The 26,112-nt window shown below is 44.0% G+C and overlaps 1 protein-coding gene across 1 annotated transcript in view; it reads left to right on the top strand.

The window, feature by feature from the left end:
- The window catches only part of LOC308312683 (myosin-10), an 83,374-nt gene extending 58,066 nt beyond the window's left edge, over positions 1-25,308 (top strand). Inside the window, exons 26-44 of the mRNA XM_080759354.1 lie at positions 58-181; positions 439-610; positions 4,977-5,189; positions 6,612-6,756; positions 7,221-7,427; positions 8,416-8,520; positions 9,045-9,197; positions 9,821-10,069; positions 10,277-10,489; positions 11,340-11,552; positions 12,022-12,183; positions 13,123-13,251; positions 14,026-14,114; positions 16,427-16,550; positions 17,533-17,622; positions 17,901-18,019; positions 18,567-18,675; positions 20,345-20,517; positions 22,349-25,308. Of these exons, the coding sequence (XP_080615480.1) occupies positions 58-181; positions 439-610; positions 4,977-5,189; positions 6,612-6,756; positions 7,221-7,427; positions 8,416-8,520; positions 9,045-9,197; positions 9,821-10,069; positions 10,277-10,489; positions 11,340-11,552; positions 12,022-12,183; positions 13,123-13,251; positions 14,026-14,114; positions 16,427-16,550; positions 17,533-17,622; positions 17,901-18,019; positions 18,567-18,675; positions 20,345-20,517; positions 22,349-22,493 (2,934 nt within the window). The 3' untranslated portion in view covers positions 22,494-25,308. The remainder of the gene's footprint in view (positions 1-57; positions 182-438; positions 611-4,976; positions 5,190-6,611; positions 6,757-7,220; positions 7,428-8,415; positions 8,521-9,044; positions 9,198-9,820; positions 10,070-10,276; positions 10,490-11,339; positions 11,553-12,021; positions 12,184-13,122; positions 13,252-14,025; positions 14,115-16,426; positions 16,551-17,532; positions 17,623-17,900; positions 18,020-18,566; positions 18,676-20,344; positions 20,518-22,348) is intronic.
- The last annotated feature ends 804 nt before the right edge of the window (positions 25,309-26,112 follow it).

Genomic DNA, 26,112 nt, shown 5'->3' with positions numbered 1-26,112 from the left:
CTTAAATCAAAGGTCATCCTCCACCTCACAGTCTCCATTGGTTTTCCCCATCTTCAGGAGAAGAAGTTGATGGAGGACAGGATCAGTGAGGTGACCACCCAACTGGCAGAGGAGGAGGAGAAGGCCAAGAACCTGGGCAAGGTCAAGAACAAGCAGGAGATGATGATGGCTCACCTGGAAGGTAAGGAGATCATCCTGTGGGTCCACCTTTGAATGACCCTGGCTTTGACAAGGTTTACTCGGGGATAATCTCTCAAAACAGATTCAGAGCTCCGCAGCTGAATCTGTCGGCAATTCCTGTTATGGCTGATAACCGATATAAACCGATAATTGTATCCTTTCTGAATTTGAATTCTGTATACTTCTTTTATAGCATGTTCTACCAGTTAATTCCCTTAATTTGGTTTGGTTCTCCCCCATGGTGTTATGTGTACACAGAGCGCCTGAAGAAAGAGGAGAAGACCCGCCAGGAGCTGGAGAAGGCCAAGCGTAAGCTGGACGCGGAGACCACAGACCTCCAGGATCAGATCGCTGAGCTGCAGGCCCAGATAGAAGAACTGAAGACACAACTGGCCAAGAAGGAAGAGGAGCTACAAGCAGCTCTGGCCAGGTGAACGGCTACCGCAGTTCTGGAAAGGAACTAAGTACATTTACTCAAGTATTGTACTTAGGTACTTTATGTTTTGTTTAGTTTAGTATTTATTTTACTTCTACACCACTATATCTCTGAGCACAATATTGTACTTTTACTCCACTACAATTATTAGACTCTTTTTTGTTACTACTGTAGTTAGTTTTTGATCATTTTATTTATTTTTTACTGCTCTCTATATTATATTCTGGCTATTTGAAAATAGCCGATTTATTGGTTATTTTCCAAAAGGTTTTTATACAGTACATACAACAGTACAACACTATGCCATGGGAACCCTTGGTCTTGACCCGGCCTTTAAGTTACCTAATTTTCTTACAATTTACAATTTTGGCATTTAGCAGATGCTCTTAATCCAGAGCGATTTACAGTAAGAAATAACAAAAACATGGGAATAGAGGGTATGCGCATGCATAAAGTGAATGGCAGATCGAGTGGCAAAGGTGGTGGCAAAGTTAATTTAATGTTGTTTAAAGTCGTTTAAAAACATACATAATTGGTAGCACCAGTGCTACCAAGTAAAAAAGTTAATTCGAGCCAGGACGGTTAGCGCAACCGTCTGGGCACCTAGGCTGGGCCGGACGGCGTGAAACTATGCATATATTACTATATAGTGCTATGTCTACATAAAATGCTATCTGAGTTACAGAATGTATAGCAGGCACACTGGCAGCTATATTGAAGTGGAACAGCACAACGCATTCAGTGTGAAAGGGCTATATTAGCCTTTAGACCCATACTGTATGGGTACAATACCTTTAGACCCATACTGTACTGTATGTGATTTGTGTCTTCCCTATGCAACATGCATTCCCCCCACTGGCAATATCATTTGTATTCCATTCCCATGAATTGCGTGCGGGCGCACACACAAATAATGTATTTATCCTCTGCACTCTTCAGAATTAACTTTCTTTCCTAGTCTCCGGTTAATTTCAAACACATGAAAGCAGCAGCTGCGTAGTGCATCAGTCCAGCTGTAAAGGCCTCTCTCTACACACACCAAGGTGGTGGTGTTGGTCAATCGGGCTGTCGAGAAGCACCTGCGCTCGTTTATTTTGTGCAGCGTGCCATAGTTGCAGTTATTCAGGTCAGACAACAAGACAGCTTGGATGTGGAGGCCTTAAAACCAGCTCTCTCTTTCTCTATCCCTCTTCATTCTCCCTCTTACCTTTTTCCTGTCTCTTATTTTCTATCCCTCTTTATCTCCCTGTTTTTAACCAACTGTCAATAGGAGCATGCCACTATACTCACCCTCCCCTGAACCCTTTCATCTTTGCCTCAGAAGCCATGGCTGATTTCAGACAGTTTGGTAATAATTTAAGTTAGTTGATCACAGTGTTGACACGGTGGTCGGCAGCTCCTCCTGAGACAGACTGAGCATATTGTCCAGACTGCGTACTGTACATTAGCAGACAACTGTCAGGTCCTGCTCGCTCAGCCAGTCAGCTGTGGTTCTCAAACCCACCGTAGGAAAAAGCTTTCGCACACATAGAAATCAGGCGAATGCACAGGTGCGTAGGCCAGTGGACATCAATGAAAGGAATGAAAATACACCCGCACACTGTATCTGCTCTGTACATGATGAGTATTTTCTTTTAATAATGCAACGTTTCGGTCCCTCCAGACCAGGGGTGTCGAACTAATTTGGGGCGAGGGCCGCATTGGTCAAAAGGTCACTTGATGGGGGCCACAACCAGTTGCGGACGCACGCTCGATGTCTCAAGCCCAACACACACCGGCTCCGTCCGACGCGGCGCGTCAGCGCACGTCGGACGCCGCCGGTGTGCGATAGGTTCATTGAAAATGATGGAGGCGGCTGTTTTGACGCGCGGCGTTCGCAGACGGTGTGGGAGGCCCTTCAGTCAGTCACTGCTATAATATCTATCTATCTATCTATCTATCTATGCTCAGACCCAGCCAGCCAGCCAGCAAGCCACACACATAGTGCTCAGACCCAGCCAGCCAGCAAGCCACACACATAGTGCTCAGACCCAGCCAGCCAGCCAGCCAGCCACACACAGTGCTCAGACCCAGCCAGCCAGCAAGCCACATACATAGTGCTCAGAGCCAGCCAGCCACACACATAGTGCTCAGACCCAGCCAGCCAGCAAGCCACACACATAGTGCTCAGACCCAGCCAGCCAGCAAGCCACACACATAGTGCTCAGACCCAGCCAGCCACACACAGCTCCGTAAGGGAGTGGTTGCACCACTCAAAAAATCTTCAAAAAACTGAAGAGGCTACTGGAGATTGGAGAACCTGATTTGGACATGATCTGATGCAGGACAATGTCACTATATGACAGAAAGAGAAGATGGGTCTTCACACATTCTCACACACACACACACACACACACACACACACACACACACACACACACACACACACACACACACACACACACACACAACTTTGTCCTTATAATGTGCACGGCACCGTTCTACTTCATCATATCACGCAAGAGACGCCACACACCAGTATGGAAGAGAGATAGTCACTTACTCACTTGTTGTAACTTGTAGGGATGCCACAAAGTGAACATCAGCCAAATTGAATAGTTGACAGCTCTGCCGATTAATAATCGATTAATTGAACCCACCCCACATATTAATCAATATCAGATAAAACGTATAAGATTTTATATTATGCACATGCCATGGTCACATAACCATTATGTTGAGTGCATGCTTTGATGGTTACAGTTATATAATCAGTTTTGATGAGTAAACCTTTGTGGAGATCTTCTCAGTTCTCATTGTATGCTAGTTACTGCCATTCAGGATGGAAAATTAAATCCATTTGGATTTGGGGAGAAGTAGTTTCATAAGGGGCTGGTATGAAGTACTTGATATAAAGAGAACATGTTCAGTTCACTAGTCTACACTCTACTCTACACCCGCCTTCATTTCATCTGATTGTCTGTCTGGCAGGCACTTAACAAGCAATCGTTAACTGTGTCTGTTAGAGAGAGGGGCAGAGAAGAGTGGCTTTGCTCAACTTGATTTATACTTATATTCTCCACTCTGATGAAGGTACATGTTCGATATATCATGCAGCCTTACTTATAAGCCTATATTTTGGCTATTAAAAAAATAAATAATAATAATAACGTTTTTTTTTTTTTTTGCTTGAGGCAGGCGGGCCACATTAAATGACATGGCGGGCCACATTTGGCCCGCGGGCCTTGACTTTGACACCCATGCTCCAGACCTTCTTCAGGCAGAGGCTGTGACCCACCAAAATACGCCACCCCCCCTCGGTTTTTATAATATGGTTTGTGGATTACTTTTGATGCAGTACTGTCTTTTTCTTTTCTGAGGTATTAAAAACAAAAACGTCTTAAAGGTCCTTAAATTGTCACTTGATTGTCAACTGGGGACCCCTTCAAAATCATGTGGGTTGGGAATCCGCTTGCCTCTGAGCACTTTTATATATTTAGTAAAATCAACATTTAGCTCCAGATAATTGTGCTTCCTTGGCCATTCTGACATGGTTTATTTTACATTAACTAGGCTATTTGAGTTTGAGTCAGTGCCTATTATTGCAGCTGCAGTAATAGACACCATATGAATTCCAATGTGTTTGTCCAAAAGGATTTAACTTCCCAATGCATTTGTCCAAAAGGATCTTCATCTAACTAAATTAAATGGTGAAGTGCTTTATAATGCTGTTGTCACAGTCTAATGTGTCCGCACTGCCAGTAACTACAAATATGCAGTCTCATCATTATTATGGCCACGTTCTTCTGGGAGTGAGAGAGATGAAGGCAACGCACATCACACCATATCACACATCGTTGGATATGTGCTTATGCACGGTTGAGTTGACCACACTGCCACCCTGTGTGGACTGTTGGCCTGTCACTGCCACCCTGTGTGGACTGTTGGCCTGTCACTGCCACCCTGTGTGGACTGTTGGCCTGTCACTGCCACCCTGTGTGGACTGTTGGCCTGTCACTGCCACCCTGTGTGGACTGTTGGCCTGTCACTGCCACCCTGTGTGGACTGTTGGCCTGTCACTGCCACCCTGTGTGGACTGTTGGCCTGTCACTGCCACCCTGTGTGGACTGTTGGCCTGTCACCTCACCACAGTTCCAAAGTGAACATTCTGGCGTACAGGTTATTACATGTACATGTAATTTTAAATGGATATGTTGAATTATGTGACTTTTTATATGATTCTTTATGATTTATATATATATATATATATCTCACTCACACACTCACACAGGCTTAATTTTGGACAGGATGAATGAAGAAAATGTAATCTAATAATTCCTACCGAAGCATAATGTGCATCGTCTGTGCATCTCGCCACCAGGGGGGACGATGAATCGTCCCAGAAGAACAACGCCCTGAAGCACGTCCGTGAGCTGCAGGCCCAGCTGTCTGAGCTCCAGGAGGACCTGGAGTCCGAGAAGATGTCCCGCAGCAAAGCAGAGAAGCTCAAGAGGGACCTGAGCGAAGAGCTGGAGGCTCTGAAGACGGAGCTGGAAGATACACTGGACACCACCGCAGCCCAGCAGGAGCTCAGGTACTGCATCAGTGGTGTCGGCGGGATAGAATGTGGCGTGTCGGACAGAATATGTCGGAGAGAGTGATGGGGAAACACCACAAACATACCTTCTAAGTGCAGTAACTAAGAACAAAATAATTACTGAAAAATGGGTTTAAAAGTGTTTGAACTGCTTAGCGGCATATACGTGTTATTACACAAATTATATATCTGTTCTTGAGGTCATTGTTTATCTCCCAAAAATCACAAAGGCTAGTTTGACTTTTTGGATACACAAAATGTTCAAAAATAGTAGTACAAACATGAAGTGACGTGCTGTGAGCTTGTATATTTTAGCTAAGGCAAATGACAAAAGATGCTCTCCTGGTTTTAATGGGCTGAAATATGCACCTAACTTGGCTGGACAATGACATTAACCATATGAACCCTAGCATCCATATTCTGTGTACATGTCTGCAAACATTTGGAGGAAATGGGCTAACATTCTGTGAAAATAGCAGATCTACAAGCCCACAATGCATCGCATAGCGGACGTGGGAAACTATGTGAGCTTGTAGATCAGCTATTATTATTTGACGTACAATGTACAGGTAAATTGGAAATAGCAAAACGTGAAAGCTACAGTGTTGCTGTTCCCTTATCGGCTATCCATATAGAGCACTGAAGTCCTGACATACATCTCCTCTGAACATTACAGTTGATCCAGAATATTCCTTTCCCCTGGGTCATGGAAGTATTTTCTCTATGGAAATAACATTGGTGCATCTTAGAATCATCTAAAAATTATATATTTTCAGGGAGGTGGCTCTGTATCGTTTATGATAGTCTGTCACTCATAGATATACAGTCTGCTTCTGGCTAATGGTAACATTAGCGTTTTCTCGCCGTCAGTTGATGCTTCATATCCATATGAGTCAAACAGCGGTGGCCGAACGGTTTGCGGAGCGGTCTTGATATCGGAAGGTTGCTAGTTCGTATCCCCGGACCGGCACGTTACAATTACCACCGCTGAAGTGCCCTTGGACAAGGCATTGAACCCCTACCATGAAATGTTCTATGAGCAGGGCCTGGCTGTAAACAAGTTCTTGAGCTTAGTCCAGTTACCCTGGGTAAACATAGTACCTTTCCTTTCCTTTTACCGCCGCCCCATTTGTTTATTTTTGGAACACTGATCGTAATATACGGCGCGATATTAAAGACGTCGATGGGAATTCAGAATGGAGAGAGCATTCTCTCAGGTAGGATCCGTACATTTTGTCAGACTTCAGTGCTCTATGATACTTTTTCACCATTGCAAGTGGACTAGCTGAGGAGTTTTGGATGATTTTTAGCTGACAGCTTAGGCTGCTAAAAAAACCTCTATATACTATAGTGTTGAGAATGTGTTCTACCGGCCTGTCCCACCCACTCACACTCATACCCACAAACCCACACCTACAGGACAAAGCGCGAGCAGGAGGTGGCTGAGCTGAAGAAGGCGATAGATGAAGAGAGCAAGAACCATGAGGCCCAGATCCAGGACATGAGACAGCGACATGGCACCGCTCTGGAGGAGCTGTCTGAACAGCTAGAACAGGCCAAGAGGGTGCGTCTTATTATTTTACATTCATTACACCTGCCTGTCGCTTTTGTCACTGTTGAGCCCGGCGAGGACAGGTTATAACAATCCGTGCCGGATTTCGCAACGTTCGGCACGGCGACTCGCTTGCCTAAGCTTGCTCTGTGCTGCCTTCCGTGGCTCAAGTCGGCTTGAGACTGCACACCTCCGACATTTTAACTGTTTTTTTTGGAGTAGTAGTTCATCGACCAACGGTGTCACTTGAAAATACCAACGCCTTCTTTAAAACTTTTGCCTGACATCCCCAAAGTAGGGATTTATTATTAGTTTATTTCTTAAAACGGTTGATATATATATATATATATATATAGATTTAGTTAAATCAACTATAATTGCAGCCCTAATATGAACAGTCCCACACCCATTCCTAACAAACGATGTCTTGCTGAAAAGCTGAACGAACATTGTTCCAACGTTGTTCCACGCTGCAGTTCAAGTCCAACCTGGAGAAGAACAAGCAGTGTCTGGAGAGCGACAACAGGGAGCTATCGTGCGAGGTGAAAGGACTGCAGCAGGCCAAGACGGAGTCTGAGTACAAGAGGAAGAAACTGGAAGCTCAGCTCCAGGAGTTCATGGCCAGGGCCACCGAGGGAGAGCGATCCAAGGGAGAGCTGTCTGAACGCTCACACAAGATACAGGTACAGGCTGAACGCTCACACAAGATACAGGTACAGGCGTGTTCATCCAAACTTCAGGGTGAGAAACGTATTCACGTTTTTCACTTAAGTAAAAGTATCAATACTGACCAATCCACTTCTGTGTCGAAGCCCCCCCTAAAACATGATCATCAGGTATTATGATTAAACTAGGAGGAAGATGTTTTTCAAAAAAGTGAACGGAAAGTGTTAAAATGTATGTAGCCAGTACTAGCCACACCCACCAAAAAATGGGACTAGCATTCAAGATTGTAAATGCAGCTCTGCCGTCCATGCCCACAGTGCCCATTTACGTGTGTAAATAATGTGTAAATAATGATCTGATACCACCCATTTTCAGAACAAATATGGGTAAATTCACATTTCACAGCACTGCCACTCAAGTGTGGAATGCCCTGCCCCCTTCCCTCAAAACAAGCAGATCACTGGTTTCCTTTAAAAAGGGTCTGAAAACTCACCTGTCACTGTCTTCAGGTCAAAGGGAGAGAAGGTGATTGGCTCCCCCCCCCCCCCCTTTTTTATGTTTTATTAATGTATTTATATTCCAACCTGTACATATAGATCTAGTGTGTTTGAGAAACGTATTGTTTGTTGTCACTGTTGTCATTGTGAATGAATGCATGGGACCCGAATGGAAACAAGACCGCAAGTTCTTTCTTCGGTACCATCCTTTTGGACCAATGCTGTGCTTGACTGTACCCTGTACTGTTTGCATCTAAAATTGTCTAATAAAATTATCAATCAATCAATCAAACCAGTTCACGAACCCATTGACTCAAACTAATTTACTCAAAGGCTTCCAGCTTTCAGGATGAAACTAAAAATACACATGGAAGATATATTTGCATATTATAATAACCACACCCGGGGGTCTATTATTATAGTATTGTTAACTTCATAGATACAAAACTATGCCAGCACATCTTATATGTTGTTGTCATTATTAAATGTGTTTGATTTGTCTTGGCAGACGGAGTTGGACAATGTGGCTGCCTTGCTGGAGGAGGCAGAGAAGAAAGGTATCAAACTGGTGAAGGACGTGGGCGGCCTGGAGAGCACGCTGCAGGACACACAGGTGACCATTCATCCCTGCACAAACAGAGAAAAGAATCACATTGCACATTACATATTGTCGCTCTTATCTCCATATTCTAACTTTATAATGACCTACTTAATCATACTTCAGCGTCACATAAAAGAAGCAGATAACAAGCTCGAAACACGGTCGAGCTTGTTACTTTTGCAATATTTTTATTTGAATCCTGAAAAGTAACGGTTTTGGACGTTTCCACCTGACAGACAATTTCATCGATGTTGGCTATTTTTGCTCCTTTTGCGTGAGACTTGTACAGCAAAGTAGGAGATGAATTTATACAAAACATAAAATGTTGAAATAATATGGATAGATACCGGTTAGAGTTCTCAACAGGGTTGAACATTAAGTCCTGGCTATAACTGGGCCCGAACAATTGCACATAAAGTCACACATCCAACAAGCTTTGAACTGTTCAGATTGAAACAGAGATAATGGCTAAAATATCTTGACTGTGTGTGTGTGTGTGTGTGTGTGTGTGTGTGTGTGTGTGTTTGTGTGTGTAGGAGCTCCTCCAGGAGGAGACGCGTCAGAAGCTGAACCTGAGTGGCCGTATCCGCCAACTGGAAGAGGAGAAGAACACCCTGCTGGAACAGCAGGAGGAGGAGGAGGAGGCGCGACGCAACCTGGAGAAACAGCTGCAAACTCTGCAGGCTCAGGTCAGCTCCAAACAATCACTTACTGACCTTTAAGCTCTCAAACACACCATTATGCAAAATAATTGGCATTATCTCAAATAATTGCGATTATTCAATTATGTAATAATAGTTACAGGCCTGCTGTGTTACTGTTGTCCAGTGGTGGAAAAAGTACTCATATATTTTTGTTGTATTTCGGAGAAGTAATTTTCACTGTTCAGTTTCCTCCATTTAGAACTGGTTTCATATAAAGCAATGTTACCTTTTTGTATTTTGTCCTCATTGTTGACTAAGAAGTAAAAATAATAATAATAATAATCTTGTTTTCCCATTGTGGTGACAGACTAGTGCTATGGTTCTCAACCTGTGATTTTGGGGATTCCCCTTAATTAGATAGCCGATGTACGTAAGCTCACAAGGCTATTTTCATGATATTAATCTGTGGAACCGAGTCAAACAAAATGTAATACCTGCCTCAACTCCTACAGTTCAAATATTTTGATGGGTCCACAATTCAAATGTCGGTGTCGGGTCGTGGCCTGAAATGATTGAGAACCACCGGAGTAGTGGGTCGCTGTCTCTGTAAGTTCAGCTGTCTTTCTCCCCTTATTCCATGTATCTGTCCCCCATCTTTTACCGTCCAGCTGTTTGACACCAAGAAGAAGCTGGAGGAGGACGTGGGCGCCATGGAAGGCCTGGAGGAGCTGAAGAGGAAGCTGCAGAAGGACGTGGAGCTGAGCGCACAGCGGCTGGAGGAGAAGAGCATGGCCATGGACAAGATGGACAAGACCAAGAACCGCCTTCAGCAGGAGCTGGATGACCTGATGGTGGACCTGGACCACCAGAGACAGATCGTCTCCAACCTGGAGAAGAAGCAGAGGAAGTTCGACCAGGTCAGCTTTTTGGGGGGGAATAAACTCCCACTGCACCTTATCTGTAGCTTCTGTAGACTCCACTGCGACCAAGGCCTGCCGAAATATTATTTTTGTCCCAAAATCAACTGTAGTTTTAATCCAAAACTGAAATATCACAAATATCACATCAAAACTAAATCAAAATTTCCTGTCAAAATGTTTTTTTTTCCTGTGTGTTTACGGCAGATGCTAGCCGAGGAGAAGGGCGTGTCGGCGCGCTTCGCTGAGGAGCGGGACCGTGCGGAGGCCGAGGCCAGGGAGAAGGAGACCAAGGGCCTGTCCATGAGCAGAGCTCTGGAGGAGGCCAAGGAGGCCAGGGACGAGCTGGACAGGCTCAACAAGCAGCTCCGCCAAGAGATGGAGGACCTGATGAGCTCCAAGGATGACGTGGGAAAGAATGTGGGTGAATCTCTAGCACGTTTCACCCAAAGCCCCAATGCTAAAAACGTATTTAAAAAGTATTTCACAAGTGGGCTAGCCACGCCCATTAAGAAAATATGTTATTTCACATACACCCATTAAGACCTGAGGTAGATTTTAAAAAAGGGTTTCTAAATCTGTTTAAGAAAAGTAAAAAAATAAAATAAAACGTACTGGTGTGTTGCTATGCATCTTAACATATTTTGTTCCAGCAAAGACTAGTTAAAATGTGTGAATATTTTCAAGATTTTCAAAAAATAGCAGATCTACACGCTCATAGTGCGTGACATGCTATGAGCTTGTATATTAAGTATAAAATAATGGATAAAGTGGTTAAAATCTAAAATGACATGGATGCTTTCCTGTTTGCAATTGGTTAATTCACACAAAATCGACACTTTTAATCCCACAGCTGCACATAAACTGCAATTGTATTAACCTATTTGGAACGCATCTGTCTCACCTCAGCTTTTAACCACTGTTTAAACATGAGCTATTTCTGCTTTTTTTTAATTGTGAAAACGTGTGCAAATCTTTTTCCAATTACATATAGTTTTTGGGCTCCTTGACATTAAATAGTTTGAGAACCACTTAGGTCTTAACCCATTTTGACCTGAGATCATATTCTAAAATTGTCTTCTGAATCCTGACAGTTTTCTGAAAAAGCTATGTTTCTATGTCAGTCGTTCTTCGATTTTTCAATAGCTAAAGCATACATAATGCTAACACCAAAAGGGCAAAAGGGTTCCCGCCCAAAATAGGTTAATGTGTTAAAACATTGAGTGTAATTTCTGTTCCGTCCCTGACACGCTGTCTGCTCTGTCCACAGGTCCATGAGCTGGAGAAGTCCAAGCGGACACTGGATCAGCAGGTGGAGGAGATGAGGGTCCAGCTGGAGGAGCTGGAAGACGAGCTGCAGACGACGGAGGACGCCAAGCTGCGTCTGGAGGTCAACATGCAGGCCATGAAGGCCCAGTTTGACAGGGACCTGCTGGCCAGAGATGAACAAGGAGAGGAGAAGAAGAGGGCCCTGGTCAAACAGGTACGGGGCCAGTGGTGGTAGAAGTACCAAATAATACTGCAATGTACAATGAAATGAAGTGGTTAATGTATGTTTTTGCAATAATAATAATCAAATTCTACAAAATAACTAGTAACTAAAGTTTTCAAATAAATGTAGTGGAGTAAAAGTATAATATTTGGATCCGAGATGTAGTGGGGTAAAAAGAACAAGGTGAGGTGAGGGGCGCTCTTATCATCATACATCATCATACATCATCTCATCATGCTCAACCGAATGGCACATCTCCCACGTCCCACCCAATCACAATTTGCGTCCTCACTTTTGTCTTCAATGTTTGTGTTTGCACAAACCTTGGAAAGCTGGGCATCAAAAATATTGGAAATTTGGAAATACTCAAGTAAAGTACAAATACCTCTACATTGTACTTGGGTACAGTACTTGAGTAAATGTAATGGGTTCCTTTCCACCCGTGGTTGTGCATGGTCAGGTCCGAGAGATGGAGGCAGAGCTGGAGGATGAGAGGAAGCAGAGGGCTGTGGCTGTGGCTGCTAAGAAGAAGCTGGAGATGGACCTCCAGGACCTGGAGGGACACATCCAGGCAGCCAACAAGGCCAGGGACGAGGCCATCAAACAGCTCCGCAAGTTACAGGTTGGATTCTGACAATAACCAGGTTTTTAAGTTACATAGTTAAAGCGTTATTTCCGGACTAGGCATTGTAAGAAGTTACGCTGACTGCCGATGTTTACAGCTACCTTTGAGGTGTCAAAGCGTCGTAAGTCTACCTCCTTATGATGAAAATCTGGCTGAAAATAGTCCCATCGTTTGTTCCCCAGTCGACACATAACCCACTTCCTCGATGAGATCAACAACAAAGCAAAGATTGTCCTCATTCACTTGCATTGGACTCAGTTTCCCAGAAGCAAACCAGTTTATAGCCAGTTTATAGGTCGATTTCCAGTTACGTCATCATAACGTGTCCGCCTCCTCACGATGTCACAAAGCTGTTTTTTCATAAAAGCTATTAAAAAACGAATTAAACATATAAAACAAATTGCGTGTTTAGCAGGGAAAGACGATGGAATAAAACGCGGGTTTAGCGGGTTATGAAGTGAAGCTGTTAAAAAGGCATAAGTAGCTACCGGTAAATGCTTGCTAGGATATTATATACTAGGATATTCAGATGATACACTTATCCTGGACTGGACTGGCCAAAACCCTGGGTTCCCAAACACTGGGTCGGGACCGATTTGTGGGTCACATTGTCCCTTTATTCTTCGTTTCCTACATTTTGTTTTTAATTATCATTTGGTTTTTTTTAAAAGCAATGATTTTCTTTTTTCTTCAAGTCAACGAATAATCTTAAGAAATTCCATACATTAGAAAACAAATGTTTCAGAAGTAGTGAAAATAGCTGATCTACAAGCTCACAACGTGGCGGGAAGTGAGCGTGCAGTCAATCTGCTATTTTCACTAGTTTGGGTCCCGGGGAGACATGACATTTCTCTTTTGGGCCACACGCTGGTCTAAAGTGTGAGTCCATGTGGGCAGGCCCAGACAAAGGTCTAAAGTGTGTCTCCATGTGGGCAGGCCCAGACAAAGGACTACCAGAGGGAGCTGGAGGAGGCCCGGGCCTCCAGAGATGAGATCTTTGCCCAATCCAAGGAGAACGAGAAGAAGCTCAAGACCCTGGAGGCTGAGATCTTACAATTACAGGAGGTAACATCTGAAGCATGCTCTTGGAAACAGAGTGTTGGCTAAAATGGAACTCGAGTGGTTCTATCACTGGACAGAAAGTCTTGCTCTCTCAATCTTTTATTCAGTTTGTCAGTATGGCTGATGGCTGTCACATACAGCAGTGGTTCTCAACCAATGGCCCGGGGACTTGGTTCTTGGGTGGTTCTTGGGGGGGTTCCAGGTGGTCTACTCCCCAGCTAAATGATGGAAGAGTTGGTTACCTGGAACCTCATTAGATATTTAACTCTTGAGAGTGAAATTATTGTTAAACATATGCATTAGTTCGAGAATCTAGAAGAATTTTTATTTTGATCGTTTGCCTCATTGCCTGTTATCCCTCCAATGATACCGCATAAATACAGCATGGAATTGTGGACAAAATGTTATCCTACAACAACAAAATATTCATTGGGTTTTGACTTTTGAGTCTGAGTGACTACATCTCATCAAATGCTGGTCCGTGGTTAATAATGGATCTTGATTATGAAAAGGGTTGAAAACCACTGACATACAGTATTAGTATTTTCTGGCCGGCATGCCAATAATGGGAGCATACAGTACGTCCTGTAACTCCTGCAAGCTGTAACTTTGACTAGTCCCAAAAAAAACCATATAAATACATTTAAAAAGATATAAGAATATCGCAATACTGTATCGTCACGTTTTAATGTTGTGGGATGATATATTGCGACACCCCTGGTATACAGGCTAATTGCTTTATTCATTAGATTGTTGTGTGTGTGTGTTTGTGTGTAGGACCATGCAGCCTCAGAAAGGGCGCGTCGACACGCTGAGCAGGAGAGGGATGAACTGGCAGATGAGATTTCTAACAGCGCCTCTGGAAAGTCAGTGTCACCACACATATGTATATTAACCCTCTGGAAAGTCAGTGCACCATGTATATTAACCCTCTGGAAAGTCAGTGTCAACACACATATGTATATTAACCCTCTGGAAAGTCAGTGCACCACACATATGTATATTAACCCTCTGGAAAGTCAGTGTCAACACACATATGTATATTAACCCTCTGGAAAGTCAGTGCACCACACATATGTATATTAACCCTCTGGAAAGTCAGTGCACCACACATATGTATATTAACCCTCTGGAAAGTCAGTGCACCACACATATGTATATTAACCCTCTGGAAAGTCAGTGCACCACACATATGTATATTAACCCTCTGGAAAGTCAGTGCACCACACGTATGTATATTAACCCTCTGGAAAGTCAGTGCACCACACATATGTATATTAACCCTCTGGAAAGTCAGTGCACCACACGTATGTATATTAACCCTCTGGAAAGTCGGTGTCACCACGCAGATATGTTTATTATTGCGTACTGTCTGTCAGTAAGACTATTCTAATGCCTGTGCCAGGAAAAGCCATGAACTTGTAGATCTAGATGTTGTTTTAGCTATTTTTGGCACTACAATATTAGGCCTGTCACCATTGCAAATTTAAGTTGATGATTAATTAGTGGGTTAACACAGTGATTCCCAACCTGTGTGTACACTTTAGTGTGCCGTTTGATATGTCCAGGTGTGCCGCCTGATTTGACAGAAGGTAGTGTTACTTTCTGTCAAATCAGGCGGCACACTAACTCTCCCCCGAAAGCAATATTAGGCTATAGCTACTGCTGGGCTGCAGGCTTCCTATTGTTGCGTCGTTGTTGTCACACGTCTAACCATTAGACGTGCGATAACAAAAACACGGAACAATAGACTCTAACGACCCTCGGCCATTGAAATGTTAATACTTAGATGCATCCAGAAGACGCTACATTTCGCTCCCTCCAGGAAGACTGGAGCACGCAGAGTGCATATGCATGTAGACAGCAGACACATAGGGCTGTATTTTGCGTGTCTTAAGTACCAGGTCTTATTCCCTAACTTGAGTAAACTAAAGACCTGGGGTAGAGGGAGAGAGAGAGAGAGAGATAGACAGAGAGAGAAAAAGACAGAGAATAGGCAGGTGGGCTCCGTGGAGGGGTCTGGTCCACATCGGGTCCAGGTCGAGCTCTGTGAGGCCGGGTCCAGGTCACACTTCTGGTGGGCTCCATGAAGAGGCCTGATCCACGGTCACACTCGGCAGTCAGTTGGGGGTTAATATTAGAGGTCCACAGAACTGCGACAGGGAGGACGAAAAGAGACTCCGGGGAGAGATTCCCCGGATGTTGGATTAGTGGCAGGCCTTACTGGAGCCTATACTGTATAGTGTATATTACAAGTACTGCTGGGAGACAAACCCACACAACAATGTACGACTATGGTATCCAGCTAGACCCGGAGACAAGTCTGGCTATAGGCTTTGTCGTAGAGAAAGGTTTTCAACCTAGTCTTGAATGTGCAGAGCGTGTCAGCCCCACGGACCGAAGCCGGGAGAAGGTTCCACAGCTGCGGTGCCTGGGACCTAAATATGCAGGCTGTGAGAACTGAGACCCTTCACAATAAAAGCATGCAGCTTTCACAAGTTGGCCCATAATAAAGACAAGGAAAAGGATTAAGAATTAGGTGGCATTTCACATTGCATATGAGCTATTTTTTTCTGCAAAATGTAAAAAAAAAAGTATATATATAATAAGGAATTCATTTGGATAATGGTAATGAAGATATTGTAAAAGTTGTCACTTTATTAATCCCAACACTGTATGTATATATATATTATATATATATATATACATAATACATAATGTATACATATATGTATAGATAGGCCTATACACTGTATATCTAGGTGTGCCCCGAGACTTTTAGGCTATGAAAAGTGTGCCCTGGGACAAAAAAGATTGGGAAATACTGGGTTAACACACGTCCTGTGCATGCGTGTCAGGTCTTATTGGGTTAACACACGCCCTGTGCATGCGTGTCAGGTCTTAGTGGGTTAACACATGTCCTGTGCATGCGTGTCAGGTCTTAGTGGGTTAACACATGTCCTGTGCATGCGTGTCAGGTCTTAGTGGGTTAACACATGTCCTGTGCATGCGTGTCAGGTCTTAGTGGGTTAACACATGTCCTGTGCATGCGTGTCAGGTCTTAGTGGGTTAACACATGTCCTGTACTTGCGTGTCAGGTCTTATTGGGTTAACACATGTCCTGTGCATGCGTGTCAGGTCTTAGTGGGTTAACACATGTCCTGTGCATGCGTGTCAGGTCAGCGTTGTTGGATGAGAAGAGGAGGCTGGAGGCTCGCATCACTCAGCTGGAGGAGGAGCTGGAGGAGGAGCAGGGCAACACGGAGCTGATCAACGACCGCTTCAGGAAAACCACACTGCAGGTATGCTACGCTAGCCTGGAATTAAAACCACACTTCAGGTATGCTACGCTAGCCTGGAATTAAAACCACACTTCAGGCATGCTACGCTAGCCTGGCATTAAAACCACACTGCAGGTATGCTACGCTAGCCTGGCTTTATAACCACACTGCAGGTATGCTACGCTAGCCTGGCATTAAAACCACACTGCAGGTAGGTAGGAGGAGTCATGGACAGAGCAGAGGGAGGGTGGAGGGATTAGACATGGACAGATCAGAGGGAGGGTGGAGGGATTAGACATGGACAGATCAGAGGGAGGGTGGAGGGATTAGACATGGACAGATCAGAGGGAGGGTGGAGGGATTAGACATGGACATAGCAGAGGGAGGGTGGAGGGATTAGACATGGACATAGCAGAGGGAGGGTGGAGGGATTAGACATGGACAGATCAGAGGGAGGGTGGAGGGATTAGACATGGACAGATCAGAGGGAGGGTGGAGGGATTAGACATGGACATAGCAGAGGGAGGGTGGAGGGATTAGACATGGACATAGCAGAGGGAGGGTGGAGGGATTAGACATGGACAGATCAGAGGGAGGGTGGAGGGATTAGACATGGACAGAGCAGAGGGATGGTAGCAGAGCTTTTAGCTCCAGACCCAAAACAGACACTTGGGCCCTTTCCCAATTACCCCCTTCTCCACCATGGCCCTTAGCCCTTCCCCTTGCTGATGCACGTTCACGTGAGTAGGAAGGGTTTTCTCAATTTTGTTTGGAGCTAGGGGTAGGGGCGAGGGGTAGGGGTAGAATCCCCTTCGTTTGAAGGGATATCGCGATGGGACTTAAAACGGAGCAACATCACAGAGGGTGAAAGGCGGACGAGGTAAGAAGCCTATTTTGTCCTTTATTATGGAGAAATATGATAATAACCAATATTATTTGAATGTATTAACAATCTCCCTCCCTCTGCTATGTCCCTGTCTAATCCCTCCACCCTCCCTCTCAGGCGGACGGGCTGACCACAGAGCTGGCTGCTGAGAGGAGCGCTGCCCAGAAGAGTGAGAATGCACGGCAACAGATGGAACGCCAGAACAAGGTCTGTACTATATAATATATAATATATGATATTGAGTTACATTCGATTATACGTATACTACGTTTGTCCAAGTCAAACAGTCGATTGATTGATCATTAAAATAATGCTTTGGAACTGTTTCAAGTGGGCCCCGTCTAGGGGTTGTTGTTATCTGACGACACTGCGAAGAAATGCGGTTAAAAAATGACTGCGAATAAAATGCAAAAAAATATTTTACCGGTAATTAATAAGTAAATTGTTTGCCAAACTGTTTGCCAAACTGACTTGGCAAATTGTAGGATCTGAACTCCAAGCTGTGTGATCTGGAAGCTGCGGTGAAGTCCAAGTTTAAGGTGTCCATCACGGCTCTGGAGGCCAAGATTCTACAGCTGGAAGAACAACTGGAGCAGGAAGCAAAGTAAGTCTCTAGTCTATAGTACGGTATATAAATCTAGAGTATACGCATATTCTGCTTTCTGTTGTGTTGACACATCCAACCAGAGGCCATCTCTGAAGCAGCAGCTGTTCTCTTATACCCTCCTGGGATTTGCACTGTCTGAAGCCATGGGTCTATTCTGTTTGCTAAGTTATCAATTACAGATGTGACTACATATTTTAATTCTTGTGCAACTTACAGGATGATAAAGTGTGACTGCTTATGTGCACTAGCTGACGCACCCCCCAACACTCAGTCTCGTAGTATTTGGCCAAAAAGGATATATTTTTTAATATGATTATGGCAAATAATCACAGAATGTCTCTATACCGCCATTACCCTTTTCATGTCACGCACCGCCTAGAGCGTGTTCGCGCACCACAAGGGGTGTACGCACCACAGTTTGGGAACCACTGCTCTAGGGAGAGAGCAGCAGCCAATAAGATCGTCTGTATCCTCTTCCAATCCTCTAGTCTAGGGAGAGAGCAGCAGCCAATAAGATTGTATGTATCCTCTTCTAATCCTCTAGGGAGAGAGCAGCAGCCAATAAGATTGTGCGCCGCACAGAGAAGAAACTGAAGGAGGTGATGATGCAGGTGGAGGATGAGCGTCGCCATGCCGACCAGTTCAAGGAGCAGGTGAGGACATCCACCCTCAGCCGTTAGAGTACTGGTTCTCAAAATGGGGTCCGGGGACCCCCAGGGGTCCTTGAGGGGGTTCCAGGGGGTCCACAGCTACAGTATATGGATAGTTATGGACCCTTATGGGTCTGTAACTCTGAGAGTGTACAAATGGAACCCATTTTGTTCCATTTGTACACTTTCAGGGTTAAATTAATGAAGCAATAAGCCACAAGAGGTCTCAGGTTACCAGGTATTTTATAATGGCTGAGAGGCGTAGTGAGACACAACATGTAGCGGAGTGTCTCCGACCCTTTCAGACATTATAAAATACCCGGTAAGCTGGGACCTCGAATGGCTTATTGCTTTTCTAAAACGGTTACAAACATATAGCAAAACTATTCCTAATTCACAAAAGTAGCTACACTTTGCGCCGCTTTGTGCTTTGCGCTTTTGCTGCCCGGAGCCTCAGTCATATGAGCGCGGGCGGTGTTTGTAAGGCAATGAAGTGCTCCCCTTCTCCAGTTCAGCTACAGAGCTGCGGGATCAATGTAACGCAACTGGGAATGATATAAAGTGATTGAAGGTGTGGGTTATCGTTAGATTTACCGTGGCAACCAGCCAAACAGAATCAAGTATTGCGACTAAGCATTTTAGAACATTGATTTAATTTTTTAATTTTTCAGTTAAATGGGGGTCCTTGAAATGGCATTGGCCTAATGCCAGTCATTAGGGTGTCCTTGAAATGAAAATGAGAATCACTGCTAGAGACACTCTAGACACTAGCAGTGATGGTTGTAGGGCAGGCTAATAAGTGTCAATTTGGAGGTCCTTCCTTGACATGAAAAACTTTGAGAACGACTGTTCGAGGAACACCTTTATAACCTCACCTGGCCACTGGTGCCAGATTACAATTTCCGCCATTTCGCACTTCATTTTGCTGCTACTCCTATGGATTTGGTCCAAAACTCACACAAACCGGTACACATGATCTCTGGGGTCATGTGATCAAGATGTACCGTATGTGATGTTTCAGATCCCATCCCAAGTGGCTATGACTGCCTTCCAAAGTTTGCGGCAACCCAGCCTGGCAGAGACCTGTAATCGGAGGAGCACAATTTTTAGTTGGTTCTCAAATATTTTAATTTCAAGGACCCCCAAGATTCATATACTGTAAGCTATCGTCGATGTCCGGCATAAACCAGCTAACTCCATTTTTATTTTGATAGTTTTTCCACAAATCAATGCTATTGAACATCCTTTACATCTGTGTGTTCGTTAAAAAACATATTGAAGCAATGAAGCATTTTATATATTTTGTTAGCTGGTTTCTGGCCAACAGCAGAGCCAATAATAAGAGAAGATTCTTCTTCTTCTTCCCGCTATACAAGCTCACAACGCAACACATTGTATACTTCAGCTGTTCGTAAATAGCTCATCTACAATCGGGTTAGTTACTTTTTCTTGCTAGCGTCGCTGTATGTGAGGAATCGGGATGGGGTTTAAACCAGTGAGTATTTCTACAGTGCAGTATTGATACTTTTTCCCCCTGTGCCTCCCCTCAGATGGAGAAGGCCAACTCTCTAACCCTGACTCTCATTCTCCTCCCCCTGTGCATCCCCTCAGATGGAGAAGGCCAACTCTCTAACCCTGACTCTCATTCTCCTCCCCCTGTGCCTCCACTCAGATGGAGAAGGCCAACTCTCGCATGAAGCAGCTGAAGCGTCAGCTGGAGGAGGCGGAGGAGGAGGCCACGCGGGCCAACGCCTCCCGCAGGAAACTGCAGAGAGAGCTGGACGACGCCACGGAGGCCAGCGAGGGCCTCACCCGCGAGGTCAACTCCCTCAAGAACAGACTCAGGTACCTGAGCTTCCATGTGTTCTATTCTCTACTCTACTCCACTGGTTACCAAACAGTCGATCGGGACCCATTTGTGGGTCGCGGACACATTTTTATGGGATTTTGCTTTAATTATTATTCAAAACCTTTAAAAAAGCCGATCTACAACCTCACAACGAGTGATGTTGTGAACTTGTAGATTTTCACTAGTTTGGGTCCCGGGGAGACGGGCTAAAGAAATTGGGGACCACTGCTCTACTCTACCTTGACCTGAGGTATTCTATGAGGCTCCTGGAGGCCAGGCTTGAAATAAGTGAGAAAAATCAGCAGGGTTGTGTGAGTGCTATCAGTCAGTCGCAGTGTTGTGACTAACGCCCTTACATGCGTTACGTTACATAACGTAATTACTATTTGCAGTAACTTGTAACCTAACGCTTTACATTTCCCCATTCCATAACGGCGCTATAGTTATTGTTGCGAGCGTTGCCCGCGTTATGGCGTTATGTGATCAGTGAAAAAAGTCTGGCCATGCAGCTCCGTGAATCTATCATACAGGCGTCTCTGTGCTGCTGAAGTGAAGGGGCAAATAAAGTTGTGAATCGATATAATTCAACTAAACTGCGGGAGAAACACAGATGTACAAGCCCAACGTGCTGTGCATTGCGACGGGTAGATAACTTGTAGATCTGCTACTTCCAGCGCAGGAAGGGCGCATGCTTATGACGCTAGCCAGTGACAGACTCACAAGAGTAACACAGAAGTTGACAGAACACACACGCACTGCAGCAGACGGAATGCACAGGCAGATCCGACAAAACTTTGCACACATCTGTGCTTTGCCTTTCATCCACGCTTCCATAGACTTTTAAATCTTATTTCCCATCCACGGGCACAAGCAACGTGATATCAGCAGCTTCCACCTACCCGATCTGTGGTGTTGTTGTGTTGACGAGGGAAGCTACTATAGCTAGCATGGGAGCTAACGTTAGTTTCACTATATGTACTTTGCATCCGTTCCCCAACCCCTCACACTCGCTGCTGCGTTACACGGGCAGACACAAAGACGAATGGGAATATCATTTGGAGCTTTAACAATGAATGATAGACTGTATCGTTGCGTCTGCCCGTGTTTAAGGGTTTCACTGTCCACAGCAGTTAGACCTGTCAAAACGATGCACTTCCCAAAAATCACAGACATGCCACCACCTATAAATTCAAACCCACATCTGGAATATTGCTATCTCATTCCACTTTAATTTATTTTATTCCATAGTCTTAGTTTTTCTCTAATAAAGTTGTTTTTATTTGTTTTCTCCTTGAAAAGTGTCTTTAAGTACTTAGAGAAGCTTTATATAAATAATATTATCACTATAATTATTACTACTTGTTTTATTGCCTATGCTTATGTAGAAAAAAAGCTCACTGCTCAGGTCAAATATGCCTATTGATATGCGATTAAAATGTGATTAATTGAGATGAATTCATCACAAAGCCTCCAATTAATTAGATGTTTTTTAATGAAGTCCCAAGTCTCCCAACCCTATTCTTTATAGATCTAGCTTCAAAAAAAAAATCCCTATATTCGGTATTCGGTTTCGGCCGTTTTTTATATTATTATTTTCTAAAGTAAAGTAAAGTAAAGTAAAGTAGTTACTTTCGTAATTTCATGTAAAGTAAAGTAACAAATTACTTTTTTAGATAAGTAACGATAACTATAACGCCTTACTTTTTAAAAGTAACTTCCCCAACACTGGTCAGTCGGCACCATGGCAATGAATATTGTGTGTGTGTGTGTGTGTGTGTGTGTGTGTGTGTGTGTGTGTGTGTGTGTGTGTGTGTGTGTGTGTGTCAGGCGCGGAGGACCTGTCAGCAACTTCTCATCCGGCCGCTCAGGACGCCGCAACCTCAACCTGGACGGCGCCTCCGTCGACCTATCAGACGACGACGCAGACAGCCGCGCCAGCGACCTCAACGACACACAAGCCTCCGTGGAGTAGACGCAACGAGTCTCTCTTCTACATCTTCTTCCCCTCGCTTTCCTCGTTCGCTCCTCTGCCTCATGACCACCCACCTATACCTGACAACATCAGGGCCAATTTCCCCTAAAGAATATCGGTGCTCAGATCATCTTTGTTTCAGTTAAAGCCACTGGGCTGAATGAGACTGTGTAGCAGAGTGGCTCACAGCCTCAGCCTGACAGCCTTAAAAGTCTAATATCTCCCCCGGAGCTACAGTACATGAAAGTCCGCACACTGAGACTTTTCAAAAGCTCCCAATCAAGGCTTTATTGATGAACGTTTCGACACACAGTCTTCTTCTAGAAAACCGGGCTTCCCCGTTCATGGCAGCGTGCAAGACTATAGGTCTCTGCCCATTTTGTTCCACACAGTCGACGCTGCCGGAGAAACCACTATCCCCTTCCTACTGGGAGACTCATAGGACATGGACTCATAGGACTCATGGGACACATCTGCCTTAACTCTAGTCTGTTCTACTCTGTTCTGGCAAGCTGCTAGTCCTGGCAAACCTTCTGCTCACTCATCTTCTCATTGGCGCGGTTATTCTTCTCGCCCTCCGATAGGCTTTGAATTAATGTGCTCAGCTTACAGAGAAAGTATGCTTAGGTACAAAGTGCTTCTTATACGTGTGAGCGGTGTGTGTGTGCGTGTGTGTGTGTGTGTGTGTGAGTGTGTGTGTGTGTGTGTGTGTGTGTGTGTGTGTGTGTGTGTGTGTGTGTGTATGTATGTGGGCGCGCAATGCAGGTGGAGGTGGTTGTGAGTGTTCAGAATTTGTATGGAGGGTACGTAATGCACTTCCTAGTGGAAACACAGGAATATGAGTAATTGTTGCTCACCTGGTTCTTGTTGTGCTTCTCCTCACAAAACGACGTGTAAAAGCCATTCCCAACCCATAGCTGCCAGGTTGTCCGCTGAATGAAACGCCCTACTTCCTTATCCTAAGACTGGTTTTTGTGGTCCGACTCCAAGGGACTGACCTTCTGGACGCTTTTGTTGCATGAGTCTCTTCCTGATGTACAGACTGACGACGTTCAGTTATTATTATATTGGAACACTACAGGACACAACTAACATCTCTGGTATGGGAAAAAAGAGAATGGACTGGAAAATGTATTACTGTGAAAAACTAAATGAAAAAGCCTTCTCTCCCTCTGTTGACCTTGCCAAGAAATATTTGAGAAGAATGGCTTGCTGGGATGTTTTAGGAAAATCATAGTTCACTCTTCCTCTGTTCATCTTGCCTCAAGATATTTGAGAATAATGTCTATCGTTCATTTCGTGCTGTAAAATGGATTGCAGAATAGCATTTATACACAATGTACTTGTAATGTAAAAAAGAGAGAATTGCTGGATGATGCACAGAATTGCACATTGTCGATCGTTTCTCTCGTAACTGGAACCCAAAAGAATGCACTCATGGGTCATGTACAGTACAGCCTTTGCATTCCATGCTTTCAGTGTGAAACTAAATTGTTGTGTGGCGGGTTCGAGTCCCGGTCACGATGACCTTTGCTGTGTGTCTTCCCTCCATCTCTCTCCCCTTTCCTGTCAAACTACTGTAAATCGACCAATAAAGGCAAAAAGCCCAAAAACGATCTTAAATTTAAAACAAATAATTAAAAACTTTGAGAACCACTGCACACTAAATGTAACCGAGCCTTAAGTAGAGTTATGCTGTGTGCATAGAGCCCATTGACCCCTGAACACTATCTAAGAACTCAGACACTACACTGTATAATCCTGAGTGTTGATTTTAGTATACAAATGGAACCAGAATGTGTTTCCATTTGTACATTCTCTGAGTTAAATCAATGCTGAGGATTCGACTCGTATTTGAGAATTCAGATTCACAGACCGCCCACAGAAACATTTAGGTCAGTTTGGCTAACAATGTTTTCTTGTACCGGTAATTCTAATTTTACCTTCATCTTCTTTGCTAGCAGCGGGATAGCAAGAGTTTTATTCTGTTGTATTGAATAGCACACAGCTTTGTACAGACCTGCTAGGCCACTGTGTTGCTTTGTAAATGTTAACATGTACCAATATCCATCTTATAAATTTGTATTGTTTCTGTATCTGGGAAACAGGATGGTTGTGGACAGTGGGAGAACACTACACCTACAGTATGATGCAAAACGTGTAACTATGTTTCTTTAAAATTGCCTTCGACACTAAGAGCATAAGTGAGTGATGCAAGGACTTTGCATGAGTGAGTGATGATGCAAGGATTTCACCCTGTGGTAAATGAACATTGTGATCTGTTGTATGTATTGCATAGTTGTTAAACTTTCTCGCAAGGCGTAACAGGTAAACACAGTAAATACACAACTTGCCCCCCTCCCTTTCTTTTGTATTTTTGCTGTGCTTCTTTATCTCATATCCAGTGCATACCTCTCCCATTCATAGTATCCTCCTAGGTAGAATGTTTGGGTCAAACATCAGTATTATTATTATTATTAATTGTTATTATTAACTACAAGAGCTTCAGAGCCCTGTGTTCTGGCCTCCTGTGCAAGAAGTATTTCCCTGAAAGTGTGTTGGCGCCAAGATGGTATTTGTTCTAAAATGCTTTTGGGAACTAAAGTCTTGCACAGGATTTGATTTGGTTAAAAGCTTTAACACCCATGGCATAGTTTATGAATGATCTCACTGGCTGTTGACCTCCAGGCATTCAACATCAAATATTCCCTCACTATCATTTATTGTATACCTGTATTTTTAGACCATGTTCTTTTGTTTTGTTTATGGTTTTGTTTTTTGTAAAAGAGAAATAAAGCATTATTCATTGTAGCTCTGGTGTTTCTATTTTATTTCTGGGGCATAAAGGATTTAGCAAAGGTAATAGAGCATGCACCTCCACTCTAGCCCAGGTGCTGGACAAAAGGCAGTACAAGAGGAAAAAATAGAGTCCGTGACACCGGTATGAAAAACCAGCTCCACTGGTTTATTGATTCAACCTTTCGATCACCTTTCCTGAAGAAGATCATCGAAACGCCCATAGTGATCGAAACGCCCATATCGTACGGCATACTATAGCGCGCCGTTTTTCATCATTTTTGAGGATGTGAAAAAAATGGGAAAAAGATTTCCGCAATTTCCATTTCCGCAATTTCCGCAATTACCATTGCCGCAATTTCCGCAATATCCGCAATTCCGCAATTTGACAAAAACGATGGGCTATAGCCCATATCGTACGGCATACTATAGCGCGCCGTTTTTCATCATTTTTGAGGATTTGAAAAAAATGACGAAATGACAAAAACGATGGGTTATAGCCCATGTTTTTTGAAATTTTGAAAAAAAAAGTTATCCTCGTTTCTCATCATTTTGGACCGTGGGCTATAGCCCATATCGTACGGCATACTATAGCGCGCCGTTTTTCATCATTTTTGAGGATTTGAAAAAAATGAAAAAGAAAATCTGCAATTTCCGCAATTTGGGCAGGCAGGCAGACAGCTACTCATAGACAGACAGACAGCTACTCATGGACAATTGGACAGGCAGGAAGGCAGACAGCTACTCATAGACAGGCAGACAGACAGCTACTCATGGACAATTAGGCAGGCAGGCAGACAGCTACTCATAGACAGGCAGACAG

This window comes from Protomyctophum bolini (assembly GCF_963924005.1).
Source record: "Protomyctophum bolini genome assembly, chromosome: 3".
In the NCBI taxonomy this organism is placed as follows: domain Eukaryota; kingdom Metazoa; phylum Chordata; class Actinopteri; order Myctophiformes; family Myctophidae; genus Protomyctophum; species Protomyctophum bolini.
This window is presented reverse-complemented; position numbering and strand designations above follow the sequence as displayed.